Below are 22,491 nucleotides of genomic sequence, written 5' to 3'. Positions count from 1 at the left end.
TTCAAGATAAAAAGTAAACTTTGATACAAAGAACATTCTCAACTTGACTCACAACACTACCCTACACTGCACCTATCAGTGACTGCATTCTCCCTGAAATGAGGATTAAGACAAAGCGGTGTACTCACTGTTTCCACTCAACTATAGGTCCAAGCAAGTGCAGTGATGCTCGAGAAAGACACAAAATGCATAAATCAGAAAGAAAGAGGTAAAACTGTCTTTCTTTGCAGATGACATTATTGTGCACACACAAATCCTAAGAAAGCAACCAGAAAGCTACTAGAAATTAGCAGGAAGAACAGGTACTGGTCAGAGCACATTAAAAGTGTTTGCATTTCTATCCTATTAATGAACACTTAGAAGTTGAAATTAAAAATGTAATTTTAGGGGCGCCTGGGTGGCTCAGTTGGCAAACGTCTGACTTTGGCTCAGGTCGTGATCTCAGGGTCCTGGGATCAAGCCCGGTGTTGGGCTCCCCACTCAGCAGGGAATCTGCTTATCTCTCTGCTCCTCCCTCTGCTCATGCCCCATCAAAATAAATAAATAATATTTTAATAAAATAAAAGTAAATAAATAAAAATGTAATTTTATTAACAATCAAATTTTCAAACAGTACTTATTTAACAAAATATGTGTATGACCTGTACATTGAAACCTGTAAAATCTTACTACTAAAGAAAAAATTAGTGAGACCTCTTTTAAAAATGAAGGTATGTGTGGTGCCTGGCGGGCTCAACTCTTGATCACAGGGTTGTGAATTTGAGCCCCATGCTGGATGTAGAGCCTTTTTTTAAAAAAAAAAAAAGAGAGAGAGAGAGAGAGAGAGAGAGGGAGAGAGGAGGTCAGGGTATGGAGAGAGAGAATCTTAAGCAGACTCCACACCCACCATGGAGCCCAACAGCAGGACTCCATTTCATGACCCTGAGACCTGAGCGGAAATCAAGAGTCAGGCGCTTAACTGACTGAGCCACCCAGGTGCCCTGAGATTACTTAAATAAACAAAATTTTTAAATAAATAAAATTTATTATTTATTAATAAATAAAATTATTTATTATTTAAATAAATAAAATAAAAAAATTTTAAATGCAGATATGTATCATGTTCTGGATTCAATATTATTAAGATGTCAATTCTTCCTAACTTGATCCATAGGCTCAATGCAATCCCAATGAAAATACCATCAAGCCTTTTTAAAAACAGAAAACGGCAAGCTGATTCTAAAATTTATATGGAAATGCAAATACCCTAAAACAGCCAAAACAAGTAAAAAGTAGGAAGACTTACACTACCTGAGTTCCAATAAAGCTACAGTATTCAAGGGGCACCTGGGTGGCTCTGCTGATGGAGCACCAGACTCCTGATTTTGGCTCCGGTCATGATCTCAGGGTTGAGAGAGGAGCCTGGCGGGGAGCCTGCTTGGGATTCTCCCTCTCCCCTGGCCCCTCCCCACACCTTTCCCACCAGTCACCAGGTCACCAGGACAAGCCACGCTTTGGCGCGTGCTCTCTCTCTCTCTCTCAAAAACAACAACTACAACAAAAACAAAGTTACAGTACTCAAAATACTGAGGTACTGGTGAAAAGGCAGATATTACATTAGTGAAACAGAAGAGAATCCAGAAGAAGATTCAAACTGCTATACGCTTATACAGCAGCTGATGTTCAATAAAGGTATCAAGGCAATGAAATGAAAAAGTCTATTTTCAACAAATGTTGCTCCAACGACTGACACCTGTGTAGAAAAAGAATGAACTTTCATCTCTCTCATATCACATACAAAATTAATTTGAAAAGAATCACAGACCTAAAGGCAAGAACTAAAACATCAAGAAAGCACAAAATAATCTCTGTTATCAAAGATCAAAGGAACTTTCACAAAAGGAAGATGATACACTGGACTTAAGTTAAACATTTGCTCTCTAAAAGACACCATTACAGAAAACAGTCATGGGATGGGAGGAAATATTTGTAAATACATGTATCAAAGGAATTGTATCTGCAATATAAAAACAACTCTTACAACTAAGTAATTATATTAAAAACAATCCAATTTTTTAAATTGGGCAAAAGATACTTTACGAAAGAAGACATACAAACAGGCAACAAGACATGAAAAGATGACAGTCAGGAAATTCAAAGTAAGACCTCACTGAATGTGACATTAGTAATGTCAAATGTCAACAAAGAAATCTCAATGAGACAGCATTACACACCCCTTAGAATCATTAATGGAAAAGACCGACACCACGAAGTCTTGTTAAGGGTGCTGAAGAACTGAAATTCTAACACACTACTGAATGGGAATGTAAAATGGTACGGCCACTTAGAAATGTGTTTGACAGTTTCTTAAAAAACTACCTGCACACATACAATCTTGCCATTTCACTCCTTAGGTGTATTTACTCAAGAGCGGTGAAAATATACATCTCACAAAGACTGAATAACAATGTTCATAACATCTTTATCATAATGGCCAAAAGCTTGGAAACATCACAAGTATCCATCACCCATGAACGGATCAAGTACTGTGAATATCCATACACTATAATTCTACTCAGCAATAAAAAGGGACTATTGATAATGCAACAGCAGAAATCTATGTCAAAATTATTACACTGAAAAAAGCCAGACCCAAAAGATTACGTAAGATATTCCACTCATACAACAATCCAGAAAATGAAAACCAGTCCACGAGGTGAGAAAACATATCAATGGTTGTCTGAGGCTAGAAGCAGCAAAGCATTAAAAAAATGCATGAGGAAACTGGGGAATTTGGAAATGTTTTGTATTTTGATCACTGTAGTAGTTTCATTGATACATATATCTGAAAAAAAACCATCAAACTGTATATACTTTAAATCAGAGCTTTACTATACATAAATTATAGCCCATATGTTGTTTTAAAACTTACAAACTAAAAATATCATTTGTGAATAATGAAGAAAAAATTGAGTCAAAAAGAATAATGTAGGAGAGTTTCTATTTAAAAATAGGTCCCTGTAATTTTCATTAAGATTTAACAGCTCAAAACTTTCTATTAGAGATGGCTGTTTTAAAGATCAAACTATTTATTTACATGCATTTAAATTCAATAGTCCTACTCAGATGTTAAACACTATAATGTGGCTGTACTGTAGAATTTCATACACTTTATACTTCTGTCCTGAGAAACAGGAAATAGACACAGGTTTAGAGAAATGCCTAACCTTGTTTTGACTCTACAAAAAAAATAAATACTTCTACCATGACAATGTGCTTATCTTTTAAACTTATTACTTAACACAGCTCAAAACCACCATTACTCCAAGGAATTTGAAATAAACATTAACTTCTCATAAGATTTTTCAATTCACTTCACTTTTCATTAAGGAAAGTACCTACAACTAAATCTCTGTAAGCCAGTAAAACAATGAAGTAGAAAAATTAAAACAGCCACTAAACTTTTCCATTCAACACAAAATGTACACACAACTCAGTCCTTTGGTCGCTAAATGCACTTGGATTGCATAACCCAAGACACTTAAGCCATTTTTGGACGCGCCTAGACAGGAAAATTTCAAATGATGGGAAGGCAGCTTCACAGAAATAAAAACTCATAAAACCAAAGCCCTCTAGCAATGCTTAAGAAAACTTCAGAAGGAACTTGCTACAAAGGACCATGGGCAAAAATAGCCCAAATTATTTTTGTATAGAAGTATGTTGTGCAGAATCCTTACAGGGGTTGAAATAAGAAAGAGAACAGATCAATCAGATCAGTTCAGTCAAGTGCCAAAAATAGACATTTAATTAAATACGGCAACATCTTCATTATTTTTTTTTATTTTTTTTTATTTTTTTTTTTATTTTTTTTTTTATTTTATTTATTTATTTTTTTTTATTTTTTTATTCAGCATGGTCGTGAAAGGGGAAATTTTTTCATAAAGCTTTTATGCAAAAAAATCCACAGAAGACAAGCTCATGTCAAAGAGTTACTCTGACTAAACACGCTACTTAGGGTATTTTGAATTCACAGACATTCACACCACTCACACTGTTTCCACTATCTACAGATTCACCGATCTGAGTCTGATTCCTCACTGATAAAATACTCTCACAGACCCCTTCTGGCTCTATCACATATACTCAGAATAAAGACCCCTTATAAAAGGGTGCGTGGGTGGCTCAATTGTTAAGCATCTGCCTTCGGCTCAGGTCATGATCCCAGGGTCCTGGGATGGAGCCCCACACTGGGCTCCCTGCTCAGCAGGGAGTCTGCTTTTCCCTCTCCTACTCCCCCTGCTTGTGTTCCCTCTCTCACTGTCTCTCTCTCTCTGTGTCAAATAAATAAAATCTTTAAAAAATTTTTTTGAAGTTTTTAAAAGACCCCTTATAAAAACAAAAACCCTAAGTATGGAAGAGGTGAGAAAGTAAGAAGTAAATCCATGCGAATATTAAAAAATCAGTCAGTTATTTAACACATGGCCCAATCTCAACAAGATCATTCAATCTTTAACACATAAAAGACTATTATCATGTCATGTAATACTCAGGAAATACAACTAGACCAGGAATACAAATCAGCCATATCCACATGCTTCCCTGAAAGCAAGCTGGAGAGTAGAAAAGTCGTAAGTTAGGAATCTAGATTATATTCTATGCTCCATTAGAACTTTTTGGATTGATGGCATTTAACAATCATCTGGCCTTTCTGAGCCTTAGAATCTAATCTACTTAGAGACTGAACAGATGATCTCAAAAGTCCCTTTCAACTAGTCACCTCTCAAGAAAAATGAAAAACGAAAAGGGGGCTTAAGTTACATTCAGTTAGTTATCAGGAATTCCTCAGCCTTGTGCTCAGTATCCTACATAAATATATGTAACTTTATTAGTACATCAGTAATGCATAGAAACCCATTATTACTTCATCAGATTTGATGATTTCATATTAGTAACCACTCAGAGAAGAATTATTTCAAGAAACTTTAAAATACAATTACTTCTCCTAAACAGCCCTACAGGATGTATTTTAATGTCAAAAAGGAATGTCCATGGGGCACCTGGGTGACTCAGTGGGTTAAGCCTCTGCTTTCAGCTTGGGTCATGATCTCAGGGTCCTGGGATTGATCCTCACATCGGGCTCTCTGCTCAGCGGGGAGCCTGCTTCCCCCTCTCTCTCTGCCTGATGCTCGGCCTACTTGTGATTTCTCTGTGTGTCAAATAAATAAATAAAATCTTTAAAAAAAAGGGGGGGGGGAATGTCCAAAAAAAAGTAAACTGGTTTCAGTGATCATACTATTTATAGCAATTTGAGTTTTGCTCCTCTGAGCTGCTGTGTCACAGGATTAGAGCAGATGAGTAATCCTGCAAGGATGCCATACAACCAACTCAGTATCATTAGGCTCACTTGTTACATTTTACTTTAGATTTTTTGAAGGACTATTATTTTTAAAACTTATTTTAGTTATATAATCATGTGAAATATTTACATGGCTCCAAAGCACAACTATAAAAAAAAAAATTTGTTCCAGGAAGTCTGACTTCTTCTCTATTCCCACACACATTCTCAGAGACAGAGAAGAAGGCACAAAGTACGGCCTCTAGATTCACATCTTGAGTGTATGACCTTGGCTTGTGACTTAATTGCTCCAAAGTTATTTCCTCATGTCTACAGTGGTGATAATAATAAAACCTACTTCAGAGGGACACTGTGAGGATTAAATAAGATAATCTGCTAACAGTGGTCAGCTTTGTGGGATCTTGGGTGAAGTACCACTAGCATCAGGCTTTTGAGGCTCAACACAATCCTGAGGGACAGTGAGGAAATGAACCTAGAGGTGCCACATCACTGGTCAAGGTCATGGGACCCAAAGCCAAGACCACAACCCATCTTTCAATCCCAGCGCTATACCACAGTACTCACTCCTAAGATTCCAGGCTCCTTCCTACTTCATACTCATCGCATACTCCCCACAGCCAGCACAGGGGAAAAAGAACTTTGTTCCCACTCAGGGCAACTTCAAAAGACTCACTGTATTCAGTGCATTGAGGGTAGTGTCATCCCGGGACGCTGCAACACAGCCATCTTCTGTGGAGCCTCCATCACACATCCCTGCGAATGCGGCCATGCTCCTTGCAAGACAGAAAGGGAAACATCAGCAAAGAAACTTTAACCCTCAGTTTTCAGAGTGCATTTTCAGCCCAAACCAAATCCCATTACTACAGGTATGATCAGCTAGAGTTCTCAGTCTTATTTCTGCTTTTCTAAAACAGAAAACGTTTTTTTAGGGGAACCTGGGGGGCTCAGTGGGCTAAGCAGACGACTCTTGGTTTCTGCTCAGGTCATGATCTCAGGGTCTTGAGACTGAGCCCAGGCACCACACTGAGCACAGAGTCTGCCTGAGAGTCTCTCTCTTTCCCTCTGCCCCTAAATAAATAAAATCTTAAAAAATAAAAAAAAAAACTTTTAGGGGCACCTGTGTGGCTCAGTCAGTTAAACAAAGTACGGCTCAGTCAGTTAAGCGTCTGACTTTTTTTTTTCCTTTTTAAGATTTTACTTATTTGTCAGAGAAAGAGAACAAGCAGGAGGAGCAGCCGGCAGAGGGAGTAACAGGCTACTCCCCACGGAGCACGGAACGCGAAGCTGGACTCGATCCCAGGACTCCAGGATCATGACCTGAGCCGAAAGCAGAGGCTTACCCACCTGAGCCACCCAGGCGTCCCTAAGCATCTGACTCTTGATTTTTGGCTCAGGTCATTATCTCAGGGTGATAAGAGCTGGGTGTGGAGCCTGCTTAAGAGTCTCTCTCTCTCTCTCCAAAAAAAAAAAAAAAAAAAAAAAAAAAAATTAAGATCCTCTACACTTCACAAACGAAAATGCTTCGTCTACTTCAGTCCGCTTGTGTAACTTCTTCCCACACTTTACCAATCCTCAGATTCGACCAATCCTCAGATGATAATCTTTCTGAAAGAAAGATCTTTTGAGAAACAAACAAAAAAAAATTAAATCCTCTGAAACTCTGCTTAATTCCTTTCATGCTATACATCCACTAATTTTAGTGGAGTTAAAAGCAGGAAAGGGGAGGAGAAGAATTCTTAGTAGCCACTCACACACCGCCCTGAGGCAGCCTCGCCTCTGCTGCCGGCCTCTACGCACAGCACACAGCACAGCGTAGCTGATGGAAGGATTAGAACTCAGCTACCGGCCTGCCCCAGCACCCACTGCTGATACTGCAGTGAATCCCAGAGACCACTGCAGAGGAAGGAAGGCTCTCAGCCCGCACTGTGACGTGCAGGGCCAGATTTAAACTTATCTTTTATATTTTAGGCATTCATAGGTTAGCAAGTTCGCATGTAGGTAAGCCACAAAAACACCAAGCTTAGGTCAGGCATCAATGAACAGCCTAAAGTAGAGAAAGCTGTAATGGGATTTTAAAATGGGCTAAATGACCCAATTACTCAACTTGTATTTAGAAGTGTTGATAATTGCATGTATGGCTTAAGATGCTTCCCTTCTGAAGAGTTTCTAAAATCTGATATGGGGCAAAGATTGAGAGGGGGAAAAAAGTGACTTTATCATGGTAAACTTTTTCTCTGGCAAGAAAAATCAGAGCACGGATTACAGAGCGTATAACAAAACATAAAGTGAGAGAATGTTTGATGTATAAATAAAATTTCAGGGGATAGGAGAAAGTTTATTGCCTCCTAATCAATCCAGAGGGCAGAATGGGGAGAATCCCTATTACCTTGCTGCCCTCAAGTACATGAGGAGGTCACAGTCATTAACTCCAGGCATCCAGACCAGTTCCTCGTGCTGGGTCACAGTGTCACCATCTGGAGAAGGGAACGGCTGCAACTCGGGAAGTTTGGCCTGTAAGACAGGGATGAAAAGTCACATTCAAGGAGTGTTTAAAGAGCTGCCTCAACAGGCAGGCCCTGGGAACAGACGCAGTAGTTACTGAGCCGCTTTCTCCAGGCAGTACTGGGAAAAAAACAAAAAAACAAAACAGAAAAACTGTGAGTCACTGAAACCAGCCTGTAGGACATTTCAGGATCATTTCACCATAGAAGATTTCACAATGGACGGCTTAATCTCTACTTAAGGAGCAACAAACAGCGTCAAAATAAACCAGTGCCAGCATGATCAAAAGAGTAAAACAAAAATGGATGCATGTGAATAGAAGAAATTAGGAAAAAAAAAACCCTCAGGACATAATAGCTCCTTGATGGAGAAGGGAAAAACACACATTTCCAATATAACAAGTTTACAAAGTAACAGATATAAATAATGAAACCTCACCTAAGGATATTTGCTAAAAAACCAAACAAGCTATCCTATTAAGTGAAGCTACTCTCAAGAGATACGACAACTACAATATTATCAAGGAAAACATTAAAAAAGACACAAAATTGGAGTTAATATTACAAACATACTTGAACTAAATGATGGGGTCAAAAATGAGACTGCAGCAGCGTCAGGAGGAGCGGACTGTTCCGAAGGGAAAGAAAGGAGCTTTCAGAGACCAGCGAGATGCTGCCCGGTGATATGAACTGTGACAGCAGGCGCAGCAGTCTACATGAGATATGAACTGTTCACCCTATGTCAAGTGTACCCCAATAAAATTATTTTTTTAAAGTATCTGAATGACAGTGCTCAACAACCAAGATTCTAAGTCACCTCTGGGTGAGAGATCCAAATACCCCTAGCAGGTTCTCTCCCTCACTCCGCTGGGGCAGAGCAAGAGTCAACAGGCACTATGACTACCACAACCTCCAGAGGCCTAGAAAGCCAACCATCTGCAAAACAGCATGAACGTGGACATTTCAGTCGCATATTTTAAACTAAGGGCTACAGTTAAAAAGTTCCAGTGTCCACAGAAACCAGGCAAAAAAATTAGTTGGAGCAAGAAGAGGATAAGGCAGCACTGTCCGACAGAAAGAAAATGAGCTACATATTTCATTTTAAACATTCTGGTATCCTTATGAGGTAAAACAATACCTCCAAAATTGGCCTAGCCGCATTTGAAGTGTTCTTAGCCACCTGCGCCCGTGGCTCCTGTCCTGGGCGTATGGGCATCAGATGCTAAGCAGTGAAGAGAACCAGGGTGTAATGGAGAGAGTACTGCCCTGTCCAGGGAAAGCAACCAAGCAGGGATGAGAACTAATACTTGTATATCCCCTGATTTTTTCCCCCAAAGTCCAGAAATTTTGACTTTTAAAAACAATCTTGGGGCGCCTGGGTGGCTCAGTGGATTAAGCCGCTGCCTTCGGCTCAGGTCATGATCTCAGGGTCCTGGGATCGAGCCCCGCATCAGGCTCTCTGCTCCGCGGGGAGCCTGCTTCCTCCTCTCTCTCTGCCTGCCTCTCTGCCTACTTGTGATCTCTCTCTCTGTCAAATAAATAAATAAAATCTTTAAAAAAAAAAAAAAATCTTGTGGCAAAACATAACATTAGTAAACCATGTGGTCATAGGGCTCCAGCCTGCCTCACGGGAGATCTCTGATTCCTCTAAATGTGTATCAAGTGCTGACTTTCTCCAAACAACGGTGCTCTTCTTTAATTTAGTACTAACTTTTATAACATTTAATTGGGTGCTTCAATGAGATCTGCTTAAGACACAGTGCCATACCGGAATGAAATTTAAAACTCAACAGATGGTCACATCAAAGAGCCTTTTCTGACATTTGTACAGAGTTCTGCTCCCCCAGCACCAAGTATGGTACCTGGTGTAGTAGCGCTCCAATGACTATTTGTTAAATTAGTTAAAAAGTACTATTATTTTGGGAAAGGACAAATCCCCCTGGTCAAGAGAAAAATAAGCTGGAAATATAGTCAGACAGTTCACAGAGAAAGAAATGCAAATGATTCTTAAAGATAAGAAAACGTGGTCAAACTTGCTGATAAGAAAAAGGCAAATCAGCAGCACTGCGATACCATTTCTCATCTATCAGAATGACATAAGTCCCAAAGTGCGACAATATCCAAGGCTGTCGTATTAGCACCTGCATGAGTTGCCAGCACAAATGCAAAAAAGGTTCAGTCTCCACGGAGGGGCGTCTTGTAATGCCCTCACATTTCCAGGTGCACTTGCCCTTTACACCAGCCATCCCCCTTCTGGGAATATTCCAAAGATACATTGACAAAAGTATAAAAATCTGTATGCTCAGGCCATTCACTATAGCATTACTTATAACAGCACATTACTGGAATCAACTTAAATGCCCAAAAACAGGAACTGGAAGAATAAACTCTCCCAGGCCTGCAATGGAGCTCCATGAAATAGCAGAATTTAGTGAGGAGGAGCTCTACATCCTGCTTTGGAGGAAACAGCAGGATACACTGTTGAAAGTTAAAAGAAAGTTCCTCCTCTCTCTCTCTCTCTGCCTGTCTCTCTGCCTACTTGTGATCTCTCTCTGCCAAATAAATAAATAAAAATCTTTTTAAAAAAACAAAACAAAACAAAAAACCAAACAAACAAAAACAACAATTATCCATCAGGGAGAGAAGGAAAACGTGGAGAGGACAGAGAGAGTAGACTTTTGAGCACACTTCTTTCTTCATACGTTTGACTTTGGAGCTATGTGAGTAACGTTACATAATTATAAAAGCAAAATGAAGTTTAAAGAACAACAATCTCTTAAAAACCCTAAAGCAAAGTGAAATAAATGCACTAGCTATATACCGAGTTGGTTCCTCTCTAGGAGTTATTTCAACTAACTGTAAAACACATATTAATTTGCTTATAAAGCCCTAGTGGGACATTTTCTAAGACCAAAAAAAAATTTATTAGTAAACTGTTTTTAATAACCATATTGTTTGTAGCACTCTAAGTACTATTATTCTGTACTATTATATATGTATTATGGGATTAAAGCAAATGAGTATTTATACTGGAGTCATTTGAAAATGGGATTTGAGACTTGGGGAAAAGATATAGATACAAAAGGAAAGAAAGACAGGATTAAATATAAAACCCAGATAAAAATTTGAATTGAAATTAAAAAGAATCTACAATATATTTCATCTTCAAAAAAGGGGGGGGAGGGCATATTTTCTAATCTGTTCCCTGAAAAGGCCTAGAAATAGTAACCAACTGGGTAACAATGAACTCCCCACATCCAGTCAAAAACTGTTGCTTCCCAATAAAACAATAGGGGCACCTATGAGAAAAGTTTAATTCTAGATCAAGGAAATACACAAGACGAGACATTAAAATGATGTCATACCAGTTAAAAGAATCCTACCCAAAATCCCTGGTGTCAGCTCAGTCAAAAAGGACACAAGATGGCAGGAAGAAGCATCCTAGCAGGCCCAAATGGATCATCAGTAAGAAAAAGGACATCAGTAAGATATAAGTCATAAGTAAGACATAAGTAATACTCATCAGTAAGAATAAGGACAACTGGTTAGCAGATAACAACTGAAAATCCACTGGTGACTGCTGGAAGGTGTTGAGAAAACAACCTAATATTTTTTTTGAAAACTGGTGAACAGAGGAAGGAATGGACATTCATCCTGCCCTTCCCATGTGATTCTGATAATCAAAAGGTGGTGGTAAAGGGAAAGCTTCCTTTATCCACCCAATAAACGAAGGAATGACCGAATTAGAATATCAGCATTTTAAAGGGTAGATCTAACTAATACGTTGCAGCTGCAAATCAGCATTTCAAGGACACACACACCTCCTGGTGGACCTATACCACACCACCCAGGCCAGGGGCAGAGGACTAAACTAGGATGATATCCAACTTTCAGATTTAACTACTAATTTTCAAGGTATGCCAAGGACAAAGGAACAAGTCTAATTACACATAAAGATGAAATCAGCCCAATCCAGACAACCCACTGGACGAAACACTCCCCTTCTTCAATACATACATTGACAGAGGGGAAAAATGAGAACAATATATGAATTAAAAGAGATTTAAGAGGGGCGCCTGGGTGGCTCAATGGTTTAAAGCCTCTGCCTTTGGCTCAGGTCATGACCCCAGGGTCCTGGTATCAGCCCTCCATCGGGCTCTCTGCTCTGCGGGGAACCTGCTTCCCTTCCTCTCTCTCTGCCTGACTCTCTGCCTACTTGTGATCCCTGTCTGTCAAATAAATAAATAAATAAAATCTTAAAATAAAATAAAATAAAAAATAAAAGAGATTTAAGAGATGTATTAACCTATTGCAATGCGTGGCTCTTACTTAGATTCCAATCAGAGCTATTGAAAAAAAAGGGGGGGGGGAATCTAGACTAAGGGGGTACTTAAGAAATTGCTAATTTTTATTAGGTGTTACATATTATAATTTTTGGGGGAAAGAGCTCCTATCTTTGGGATATTACAAGTAAAATGACAGATTTGTGATTCATTTCAAAATAATGGTTAGAACCATTGTTCCCTAACCATTGTTCTTTCTTGATTTTCACATGTTAATATCGTGCTAAATTAAAAAATTAAAATTTTAATAAGGAAAATATTGTCAACCCATAAACAAGTTGTTACATTTGATGCTCCAAAACATTTCTTTTTTAAAATAAAACCTAATAAATATATTTAAAATCTGATATAAAATAAATGAAAGTATAAAAGAATATAAGCATAATAAATCTGTTCCTTTCCAAGAATTTAAGCATCTTTTACTTAAGAACCACTTTTTTCAGGGTATCTGGGTGGTGGCTCAGTCGTTAATCATCTGCCTTTGGCTCAGGTCATGATCTTGGGGTTGTCAAGGGTGTGGGGAAGGGAAATGGAGAATTAGTGTTCTACAGGAACAGAGTTTCAGTCCGGGAAGATAAGAAAGCTCTGGGGGTAGATGGTGATGATGGTTGCATGGCGATATGAATATACTTAAAATCAATGAACTGTATACTTAAAATGCTCAGAATGGTAAATTTTACATTATGTGTATCTTATCACAATTTTTTAAAAGTATGCAATGATCAGGGGGGAAAAAACCCAACCCTGCATTTATATAAAATTCCCTAAAGCTTAACAATGATTCTAAGTTGCTGCTTAACAGAATAAAGGGCCAGCAGAATAATAAGAAATAAAACCCTACTGGAAAAGCTACTAAAATTTGCTTTACCTGATGGCTAGGACCAACACGAATTTCTCCCTGGGTGCTGTTCAGCCTCCTGTCACGAAAAGAGCAGATCAGGTTAGCGCATACAGTTCTGGCATCGACATTCACAATTGTTTTCAAGGCAAGTAATTCTTTTGAAATAAATGAGGGATAACCCAGGAAGAATTAAGTTCCCCGCTATTTCTAGTGTTGTCTTGTACATGCATACTCCCCCACCCTCCCTACACATCTCTAAAATCTCTTTCCTCTAAAAACCCCCTTCCTGCCGCTTCCTGTCCTGAGTCCCCATACCATTGCTCCTTCAGACCTCAGAAAGGTACATTCTGACAGTACAACCCCAGGAGAGGTTTCTTCTTTTCAAGACATTTCACATGCCCTACTGTAAACTTTATTAAAAGATAAACAAGAGAACTATGGCTCCTAGCACACACACAATGGGTCATTCATTCATTCAACAAATACTTATTAAGTACCCAATATACACTCAAAACTGTCCTAGGTGTTGGAGATAAAGTAATGAGCAACACAATGCCCCTGCCTTATTAGAACTTACATTCTTATCTGGGTATAAAACAAAGAAACAAATAGATGGGATGATAAAAGGGCCAAAGAATTAAGGAGATGGTGAATGATGAACCATTTTCACAGTTCTCTACACAAGATAGTCAGAAAAGACCTTTGTTGGGCGGGGGGGGGGGGGGGGGGGGGAGGGGAATGGCAGAGGGAAAGGTAGAGAGAGGGTCACAAGCAGACTCCATGCCCAGGAAAGAGCCCAATGAGGGGCTTGATCTCATGACCCCAAGACCATGACCTGAGTCAAAATCAAGGGTTGGGTACCCAACTGACTGAGCCATCCATGGACACCCCAGAAAAGGCCTTCAAAATAAAGGGGGGGGGGCAGAGATGAAAAAGATGTGTGGGAATGAGCCCAGAAGGTCTAGGAGGTGGATGAAGTTGTCTTGTTGCTGTGTTATGTCATTCCTACTGCACTGGCAAAGCTCACCCTCTCTTGCTTCAAATTCTAGCCATCCCAGCTTCCTTTTAGAAGCCACTACTTCTGCAAAGCCTTTCCTGATCTCCTTCCCATTTCACCCCACAACTCCCCAAAGTGTGTGCTGACTTCCCCTTATGCTCCTTCACAAAATGTTTGTGGACTGTTTTGTCCCAGCCTTGCACACGGTGCTCACTGGGTATATGGTGACGGACAAAGAAATACAGTCTCTGCCTTCCCGGGGCTCCATTCCCAACTCCTGGTTACCCTCAACTCTGAGTCATGACTAACTGTAGGTGGTCTCAGGCCACACTTCCCGTGCCCAGGGACAAGTCTGTTGGGTTGCAGAGCCACCTCTGAATTTCCAGCAGTGCCAATTGTGGCTGGTGGACTTCACTGTGCTGCAGAGTGGAACGGAGCTAGCAAAGGACCAGAGATCCTGCATGGTCTCATGTTTGTCCTCTACAAGAGTTGATAACCCCAGTGTTAATGTGTAAAGTTGTTAAAATGAATTCTGGAAAATGATTACTTCCTTCTTCTTTTGACCCAACAATTTTCTCTCATGAAAAGTCTTACTTGGGAAAAGTGGGCAGTAGATATAAGGAAGGGAGAAGACTCAGAAGGGAAAGGTACGGCCCAGTTCTTAAGCTCACACTCCAACTACCCAGGAAGTAGTATCCATCCCCAAAACACCAGAAGAGGTCCAATCAGTACACTGGTAAGCATAAAACATCTCAGGAGAAACAATACAAAAATGCCAAGGAAAATGATCAAAATTACACAGGCTTCACAGGGAGAAAACAGGGCATGCAACAGTTAATTTCCAAAGAAATTCATGTGAAGGGGAGCACATCAGCAGGATAAAACATGACTTCCCCAGAGGGAATCAAACCCTGCACAGTGGGGGAAAAGGCTGCGCAAGCACTGTCTGTAATATACAAAGCACCTCCATTTCCCCACTAGGGAACGGCATGTTGAAACACAAGTCAAAAGATGGAGGACTGTGCTGGTAGGTTGATGTAGGAAGGGCATGCTGTTTTAGGAGGTCTGAGCGGAATCAAACAGGCTAGCAGGCTATTTTAATCATGAATACTTCAAGAAAAACAAGCAGTCAGTATTACTGACCATTTCCCTTCCAACTCATCCCTTTCTGTTTCATAACCAGCTATGAGCAAAACTAGCTGCCAAAAGCTCTCCCCCGTATTTCTAAATAGTTTCCAAATGCTCGCCTGCCTACAAGCAGGTCTAGCCAAAATGTGTCATCAAAGGCTTCAGCGGCAGCCCGTCCCGTAACTTGGGCCCACAGCTCCTCTTCCAGGCTCTTCTAGAAGCTCCACGCTATGCCGAGGTTCTCAAGTGGACGCCTATGAAAGCATTTCCCCATCACTGCTACACACGCACTGTGAAGGCCTTGATAATTCTAGAACAAACATTCCTGGTCTGTTTTTATTTTAATCTTCTTCCTTTTTTATTTTTTGTTTCTTCTTTTAATATTTTCATATGCCAATATTATCGTATTTAGCACAAAAATGTGCCAAAGTAACAAAACAAACACTAAATATCTTATATCCCACTGGTTTGCATAAAATAAGTTAATGATTATCACTAATAATAATTACACAAGTGACAAACAAATGTACTGAGGATCTTAAGAGCCTAAATTGGAAATGGTTTCTCTCGTTTTTGTTTCTGTCAATGACGGGTACTAACAAGGTTAGTAGTGTAAAAAGCCCAAAATAAAACAACCTTTGAAAACTTAAAAATCAGTATTTATAACAAAATTATTTCTTAACCATATGCAATTTTAAATATCAAGGTTTCTTATAGCAAGACATACAACATGATTTTTGAGGATTAGGATCCAAGCAAGGTAAGCAGGCAACGGCACCGGCCTACCGTTTCCAGGAACTCCTGAATAAAGAATAAATGGTAGAAATGTGTTTTAGGTCCAAGATAAAAAGAGGCAGATAGCAACACGCCCCTTTAGGGAGAACTGGATGCATCTGAGAGGAAAACTGTCAGCATATGAAATGAAGATGGCAGACAAGAAGTAAGCTTTGTGGGAAACAGCCAGTATCCAGCCACATCGGCAATCCACTGAACAATCCCCGTCCCCCTTCCCTCTTCTGACAGCAGCCAAACTCCACATTAAACTACACGTTCCTTGGGGCACCTGGGTGGCTCAGTTGTTAAGTATCTGCCTTCAGCTCAGGTCATGGACCCAGGGTCCTGGGTTCAAGCCCTGCATCAGGCTCCCTCTCCCACTGCCCCTCTGCTCCTGTTCCCTCTCTTGCTGTCTCTCTCTCTGTCAAATAAATAAATAAAATCTTTAAAAACAAAACAAAGCAAAAAAACCACGTTCCTCCCCTGCTGCCTCACTGCCCCCTTCTTCTTGCATGCTCCTCTTGCGGTCCAAACCGCCCTATCAGAGGATGATACTCTGCTATGACTCATGCGACATTTCCTACCTCACTATCCACTATGGGACTACAGGCTCCTAAAGCACAAGAACTGATACCCATCCTGTGTGTCCCCCAGAATCTAATACACTACCCGCCTTTACACATTCAGGACAAATGTAAAGTTCCTTAGTAGCATGAATACTTCTAGATTACCGAATTGTAAAACCTGACAAAAATCACCAGGAATTATTATTTAAATGCAGTATCAACAGCCTGCAGAGAACACTCTTAATAAAATCACATGCTGACTAGTACATATTTCCTTTTACTTAACATAGCGGTTCCCAAACTTTGGTCTCAGAAATTCTTTATGGTCTTTAAATTACTGAGCATTCTAAGGAAGTTAGATTTTTGAGAAATTTCCCCCCACAAAATTGTTTTTAAATAGCAATAAGCCTATTATATATTAACATGTATAACTTATTTTTATGAAAAATAATTATATTGAGGGGTGCCTGGGTGGCTCAGTGGGTTAACCCTCTGCTCTGGGCCCAGGTCGTGATCTTGGGGTCCTGGGACAGAGCCCCGCATCAGGCTCTCTGCTCTGCGGGGAGCCTGCTTCCCCCCCCCCACCGCCTGCTGCTCTGCCTACTTGTGATCTCTCTCCCTCTGTCAAATAAATAAATAAATAAATAAATAAATAAATAAATAAATAAAATCTTTAAAAGAAAAAGAAAAACAACTATTTAAACCAGAAAAAAAAAAAACCTTCAATGAAAACAGAGGCAATGTTTTACATTTTTGCAAATATAACATAGGACTCAATAGTAGACAGCCAGATTCTCATATGTGCTTCTACAGTCAATCTGTTGCAATAAGTTATTTTATCTTTTTTAAGATAAGATTTTATTTATTTATTTGAGAGAGACAGAGACAGTGCAAGCAGGTGGAGGGGCAGAGGGAGATGGAGAGTCTCAAGCAGACTCCTCACTGAACACAGAGCCTGACATGCGCCTGGATCCCAAAACCCTGAGATACTGACCTGAGCTGAACCAAGAGTCAGATGCTTAACCTACTGAGCCCCCAGGTGCCCAGCAACATGTTAGTTTAGTTAGAGTATTGAAGAAAACCTCGCCTCACAAAGATAATAACTTGGAATGGGAAGAATATTTTAATAGTCTTTTTGGCAATTATGGATATTATTTTGGATACTACCCCAAAACTCGACAAAGTGGTCATTTCTTAACATTTTTTTTACCAAAATACAAATCTAAAACTTCATCTATGATCTTTCTGGACTCTTTTACATTAAAAATCCATTAGTCTGTCTTGGCCCTTCAATGGGTCCTTCTACCTGGACGTGATTTTTGTAATGTCATGTATAAGTTAGATGGAAAATATTGGATTCAGGTTTATCCTTCAATTAGTAATAATGACAGTTAGCATGTAAATACTTCCTACTATTCTAGGTGCTCTGCAGTCTCATTTCTATGTATTCATTTAATTCATATTTTAATATTAATGGAAGCATTAATAGTGACAGTCCCAGAAATATATAACTTATTGCATCTTATATGTGAAACAACACAGCTGCTGAAGAGGTTTCTGCTTGATGTACAGTGTTGATTAATTAAATAACTAGGTCTGGGCAGAAACAGGATGGCTGGGGCACCTGGGTGGCTCAGTGGGTTAAAGCCTCTGCCTTCGGCTCAGGTCGTGATCCCAGGAGCCCCGCATCGGGCTCTCTGCTCGGCAGGGAACCTGCTTCCCCTCCTCTCTCTGCCTGCCTCTCTGCCTGATGGTAATCTCTGTCTGTCAAATAAATAGATAAAATCTTTAAAAAAACAAAAAACAAAAAACCAGGATGGCCACCAATTAAGGAAGGAAAATCCAGACCAAGGACAGTGTAAATCCCAGTGAGGTCGGATAAAGGACACTACATACAAAATAAGAAACCAAAGATGAAGGTCATGGCCCAGGATAATGCAGGACAGATCTATATACACCCTTGTCCCTGCCTCAGTGTTTTCACGACATTATCTTAAATTTAGATACCTGCAGTTGCGTGACAAACACCAGCAAAATAATAATACTAGTTATCACTAAGTATTATTTGTGCCAGGTATGTATCATTATTCTTGTGACAACCCTATGAAGCAGTATCTCCACTTTATAGATAATAATGACAGTACTAATTGTAGTATTAATAAAGAAACATATACGTGAACATTTACTATGTACCAGGCGTTTTAAGCTTAAGCAAATTCCAAATATTTTCCTATCTAATCTTAAGGATGACCCTAAAAGGAAGGTGCTATTATTACTTCTTCACGTAAGAAAACTGAAAATGAGAGTTACAAAACTGCCCAAGAGGGGCGCCTGGGTGGCTCAGTGGATTGAGCCGCTGCCTTCGGCTCAGGTCATGATCTCACGGTCCTGGGATCGAGCCCCACATCGGGCTCTCTGCTCTGCAGGGAGACTGCTTCCTCCTCTCACTCTGCCTGCCTCTCTGCCTACTTGTGATCTCTCTCTCTGTCAAATAAATAAATAAAATCTTTAAAAAAAAAAAAAAAAAACTGCCCAAGATTACACAGCTAACAAGAGGAAAGAAAAAACCAGGATTCAAAGTCAAGTTTAGTTGACTCCAAAGTCAGAGCTCCTACATGGCAGAGAGATTAAGCTACTGAACCAAAATAATGTAATCACTAATAGAACAAGTATGAGAAACCCTATCCTTGTCTTCATTTCAAGCATCAAAGAATTATCAAAGAGTTTTAGTTTGAAAATCAGGTTAAAAGAGAAAACCTACAGGGGCACCCGGGTGGTTCAGAAAGTTAAGCATCTGACTCTTGATTTCAGCTCAGGTCATGATCTCAGGTTAGTGACATTGACCCCCAAACTGGGCTCTGCGCTGAGTGTGGAGCTTGGAGCCTGCTCAAGATTCTCTCTCGCCTTCTCCCTCTGACCCCCACGTCCCCAACCTCACAAGTGCATATTCTCTCCCCTTCTCTAAAAAAAATTTTTGGTGAGAAAACCGATCAAAGTTAAGGGCCCATTGATATAACATGGTCAAAATAACAACATTATAGAAGCAGAGAACAGAGTAGTAGTTGCCAGGTGTTAGAAATGGGGGATGGGTAGAGAGGTGAGGGAGCCAGAGGTCTGCATGGTAACGGAACAGACACGACAATGGCAGTGGTCCCATAAAGCTACACTGACTGACCACACACACACACGTTTTACTAATGTCATATCCAGTTCTGATGTTACACTGGAGTTAGACACAAATGGGGAAAGTGAGTGAAGCGTACACGGGAGCAGTGTGTAGTAACTTCCACCTTCCTACGAATCTAAAAAATTAAAAGTTTTTAAAAGGTCAAGAAAGTTCTTTGGCTGAGTGATTTATTACAGACAGACTGGAGAGAAGAAAGCTAGACATGAGAAAAGCTAATTAAATGGCCCTAAGATTCCCCTAAGATATACTGTAGACAGCTGAACAAGTAACAGAAGAAAGAATGCCACAGTTAAGGAGAAAAGACATTGAAGAAACTAAGTCAAGTCACATGAATTCTTTTTTCCCTGTATTTACTAAGGATTCTGGCTTGAATTCATCCTTTTTGAGACATCCTGTGAATCATACCAAAAAAAAAAAAAAAAAAAAAAAATTGACACAACCCTCACCAGCAAGGACGAATGTCTCTGTGAGCTTAATGTAAATAATATATGTTTTTCAAAACAGCTGAGGTTCAGGCCCCATTATTCTACAAATCTTCGCTTTGGACTATGAAAATACAGTCCCAGAAGCCAAATTACAACAATAATGGCAAATCATTATATTTATTCCTTGAGCATTGAAAGAAAGAAAGAAAAAGAAAAAAAGAAAGAAATTCATTGTATATGAAATCTGATACAAAAGAAATCCATGTAACAAAGCAGTATCCATGGCAACTACAACTTAATATTTCAGTCCTCTTCAGCTGCAGTGGATTAAATAAAATGACAAGATGTTCCCTTTGAAAAGTAACCTGTTACCATGGAAACGTTTTAGTCTAAGAAGTAAACAGGGAATGGACAGAAAGGGGCAGGAAGCCTGTAACTGAATATCAAAAAGGGAGAAGCATCCGCGCAAAGGAGATGAGAGAGCCGGCTAGCCAGATGCAGGCTGGGAGAGGCAAGTGTCTGTGAAGGAACACTCACTCTAGACATGCAAATAGCTCTAAAAGAGTGTGGTAACTGCTTACAACAAGAACCTGGGTCCACAGGGGAGGAAGGACAAGAGCATAGGATCCAGGGGAGAAGACATGAGCTGGTAGAACAGAGGCCCGTCACAGGGAGCTGGCATGGGTTCCCACCCTCAACCCAGACCTGGTCCCCAGTCCAAGCCCAGAATATCACAGCAGTGTGGCCTACAGCCCGTTCCCAAAGGGCTTGAACTGCATAACTCTCCAGTTGGACCCCTTCTTTGTGGCTGGTGTCATGCATGAATGAAATCACTATGCAATCTTCCTTTACCTTTCCTTCAGATCACCAGCTCAGAGAAGAGGTAATTCTTACCTTTTCCATAAGCTGTTCAGTTGAGCAGGAAGACTGACATGAAATCAATACAAAGAAGACTCTAGAAATTCTATTACTCACTAGCTCATTCAGAAAGTGATCACAGAAATGGACAATGGGTCCAGAATGAAACAAATTTTAGGAAAACTGAAAGGCAATTTATCAGAATCACTTTAGAAAAAAAAGATTTTATTTATTTGAGAGAGAGAGCAAGAGAGAAAGTGAGTGAGAGCATGAAGTGAGGGTTAGAGGGAGAAAGTAGACTCCCCTCTGAGCGGGAGCCTGATCAGGATCATGACCTGAGCCAAAGGCAGATGCTTAACTGACTGGGCCATTCAGGCACCACCAGAATCACTCTTTTTTAAGAAGGGTTGTGGGCAGGAGTGAAAACAAGGATGATAAGAAGGAAATCTAGAATAGCATGCTGGGTTTCTCAGATTTCTCCAGCATGAACGCACATTTCCAAAGCAGTCTTGTCTTTAAAAAAATTTTTTAAAGATTTTATTTATTTGACAGAGGGAGACACAGCAAGAGAGTGAACAGAAGCAGGGGGAGTGGGAGAGGAAGAAACAGGGGGAGTGGGAGAGGGAGAAGCAGGCTTCCCGCTGACCAGGGAGCCTGATGTGGGACTGGATCCCCAGACTCTGGGATCACGACCTGACCTGAAGGCAGACACTTAACGGCTGAGTCACACAGGCACTCCCGTCTTAAAAAAAATTTTTAACATATACTTATTTATTTTAGAGACAGAGAGTGTGCGTGGGGGCCGACGGAGAGGGAAAGAGAATGAGAATCAGCAGACTGATGCAGAGCTCGCTGGCACAAGCCTGAGATCTTGACCTGCGTTGAAATCAAGGGTGGGACACTCAACCAACTGAGCCTGAACTGTCTTTAAAGTCTGACACAGTATCTTAAAAACCCATGTGAACTTTGCATTCTATCGACAATACATTCCCATTTGTTTTAAGAGGAAACAATTCCCTAAATCTGATTAAAATCACTGTGCTCGGGCGCCTGGGTGGCTCAGTGGGTTAAAGCCGCTGCCTTCGGCTCAGGTCATGATCTCAGGGTCCTGGGATCGAGTCCCGCATCGGGTTCTCTGCTCAGCAGGGAGCCTGCTTCCCCCCCCCCCCCCTCTCTGCCTGCCTCTCTGCCAACTTGTGATCTCTCTCTGCCAAATAAATAAATAAAATCTTAAAAAAAAAAATAAATAAATAAAAAATAAAATGAAATCACTGTGCTCTGTATACCCTATGCACAGAGTACCCTATCAGATGTCCTGAGACTCCAGCAGCCCACTCCTGGGAGGGAGGAGACTGACACACACCGCAGCAGATGCTTCAGCACAAGGGAAGAGCACAGACTTCAGAATCACATGAGCCTGGATTAAAATCTCAGTAACAAAGTTTTATTAGTTTAAATGTGATCTTGAGGACACAATTCAATGTCTCTGAGCCTGTTTCCTCATCTAGGAGATGACACTCATGATGACTGGCTAAC

General features: G+C 40.3%; 1 protein-coding gene across 3 annotated transcripts in view; it reads right to left on the bottom strand.

Annotated features, from left to right (window-relative positions):
• RERE (arginine-glutamic acid dipeptide repeats) overlaps nt 1-22,491 on the bottom strand; it is a 426,362-nt gene that overhangs the window by 108,420 nt on the left and 295,451 nt on the right. For all 3 annotated transcript variants that reach the window (XM_046025753.1, XM_046025762.1, XM_046025771.1), the window contains 3 exons: nt 13,048-13,096; nt 7,722-7,846; nt 6,009-6,108 (listed from right to left, as the gene is read on the bottom strand). In XM_046025753.1, coding sequence (XP_045881709.1) covers nt 6,009-6,108; nt 7,722-7,846; nt 13,048-13,096 — 274 coding nt within the window. The remainder of the gene's footprint in view (nt 1-6,008; nt 6,109-7,721; nt 7,847-13,047; nt 13,097-22,491) is intronic.

This window comes from Meles meles, chromosome 1, assembly GCF_922984935.1.
Source record: "Meles meles chromosome 1, mMelMel3.1 paternal haplotype, whole genome shotgun sequence".
In the NCBI taxonomy this organism is placed as follows: domain Eukaryota; kingdom Metazoa; phylum Chordata; class Mammalia; order Carnivora; family Mustelidae; genus Meles; species Meles meles.
Note: the sequence above shows the minus strand (reverse complement) of the source record. Positions and strands in the feature narration are given on the sequence as shown.